The 1217-nt window shown below is 45.2% G+C and overlaps 1 protein-coding gene across 2 annotated transcripts in view; it reads left to right on the top strand.

Annotated features, from left to right (window-relative positions):
• tmem67 (transmembrane protein 67) overlaps window positions 1–1001 on the top strand; it is a gene marked incomplete at its 3' end in the record, with an annotated part of 19563 nt that extends 18562 nt beyond the window's left edge. For both annotated transcript variants that reach the window (XM_014004736.1, XM_014004737.1), the window contains 5 exon segments: window positions 72–212; window positions 285–365; window positions 457–573; window positions 682–798; window positions 894–1001. In XM_014004736.1, coding sequence (XP_013860190.1) covers window positions 72–212; window positions 285–365; window positions 457–573; window positions 682–798; window positions 894–1001 — 564 coding nt within the window.
• Between the last annotated feature and the right edge of the window lie 216 nt (window positions 1002–1217).

The raw sequence follows: 1217 nt of genomic DNA, 5'->3' as shown, positions 1-1217 counted from the left end.
TGTGTGTGTGTGTGTGTGTGTGTGTGTGTGTGTGTGTGTGTGTGTGTGTGTGTGTGTGTGTGTGTGTTCAGGTGCTGGGTTTCTCAAACCTGGCACTGAGGGACCCCTGGTCGACTTTAGAGCGCCTCCCGCAGGCGTACACCCCTCCTTACAGCCTGGTCCTGCGGTACGGTGTTGCAGCCACACTTTGGCTCTGCATTGGACTTCTGCAGGTAAACCATGCTTAAGAACTTAGAGGAGTCTAACTCCAGAGATCCTCTTACGACACCCGTATATCCCCACAGGTGATTTTCTTCACGGTCTTTTACGAGCACTTCGTAGAGGACAAGATTCGGCAGTTTGTGGATCTTTGCTCTGTCAGTAACGTGGGTACCCAGTCACATCATCTCTTTAATATTTTACCATCCGTGTTATTTTATTTAAAGATGGTTTGTGTATTGTTTTTGTTGTTTTCAGATCTCTGTGCTGTTGTTGTCCCACACCTGTTTTGGGTACTACATCCATGGGCGTTCGGTGCACGGGCACGCCGACACAAACATGGAGGAAATGAACAACAATCTGAAGAGAGAACGTGTATGCACACAGACAACTTGTTTTTTTCACTGATACTTTAAGACAGGTGGTATATTATTAATGTTACACCTTTTTTTTTAAAAAAATCTCGTTTCTTTGATTTATAAGGAGTCTCTGTGTGGTCAGCGGGGTCTCGTTCCCAACTCAGATATTCAGACTTTTCAGGTGTCCATCAACAGAAATCTGAGGTCGCAGTTCGACAGGATCCAGGGCTCACTCAGCAGGGTTTGTGCTCACATCTTTTATGTTTGTTCTTCTGCTTCAGAACGTAATATTCTAAAGATTCTCAAACTTCTCTTTTAATGGTTCTTGTTGTCCAGAGGAACAGACCTTCACGACTGATGGATGCCTCCACAGCCAACTTGTCAGAGCTGCAGTTCAGAGCCTACAACACCATGAACCACTTCCTGGGGTCTTTTATTGATCATGTAAGCACAAACACACTCACCCACCCGTCAGCTGACCAGGGGCCCGTTGTACAAAGGTCCGATTTATACTAGAGGTGCACTATAACTACCGGCCCGATGTCAGGAGATTATGACGTCATACTTATCGGTCCGATATCATAATGTAAAGAACCCTGCCTTATATGAGATTAATACCAGCTTAATCTCATAACAGTCATGTTCCACAAGATCTTGCAG

The sequence above is a fragment of the Austrofundulus limnaeus genome, unplaced genomic scaffold (genome assembly GCF_001266775.1).
Source record: "Austrofundulus limnaeus strain Quisiro unplaced genomic scaffold, Austrofundulus_limnaeus-1.0 Scaffold26, whole genome shotgun sequence".
NCBI lineage: Eukaryota > Metazoa > Chordata > Actinopteri > Cyprinodontiformes > Rivulidae > Austrofundulus > Austrofundulus limnaeus.
Note: the sequence above shows the minus strand (reverse complement) of the source record. Positions and strands in the feature narration are given on the sequence as shown.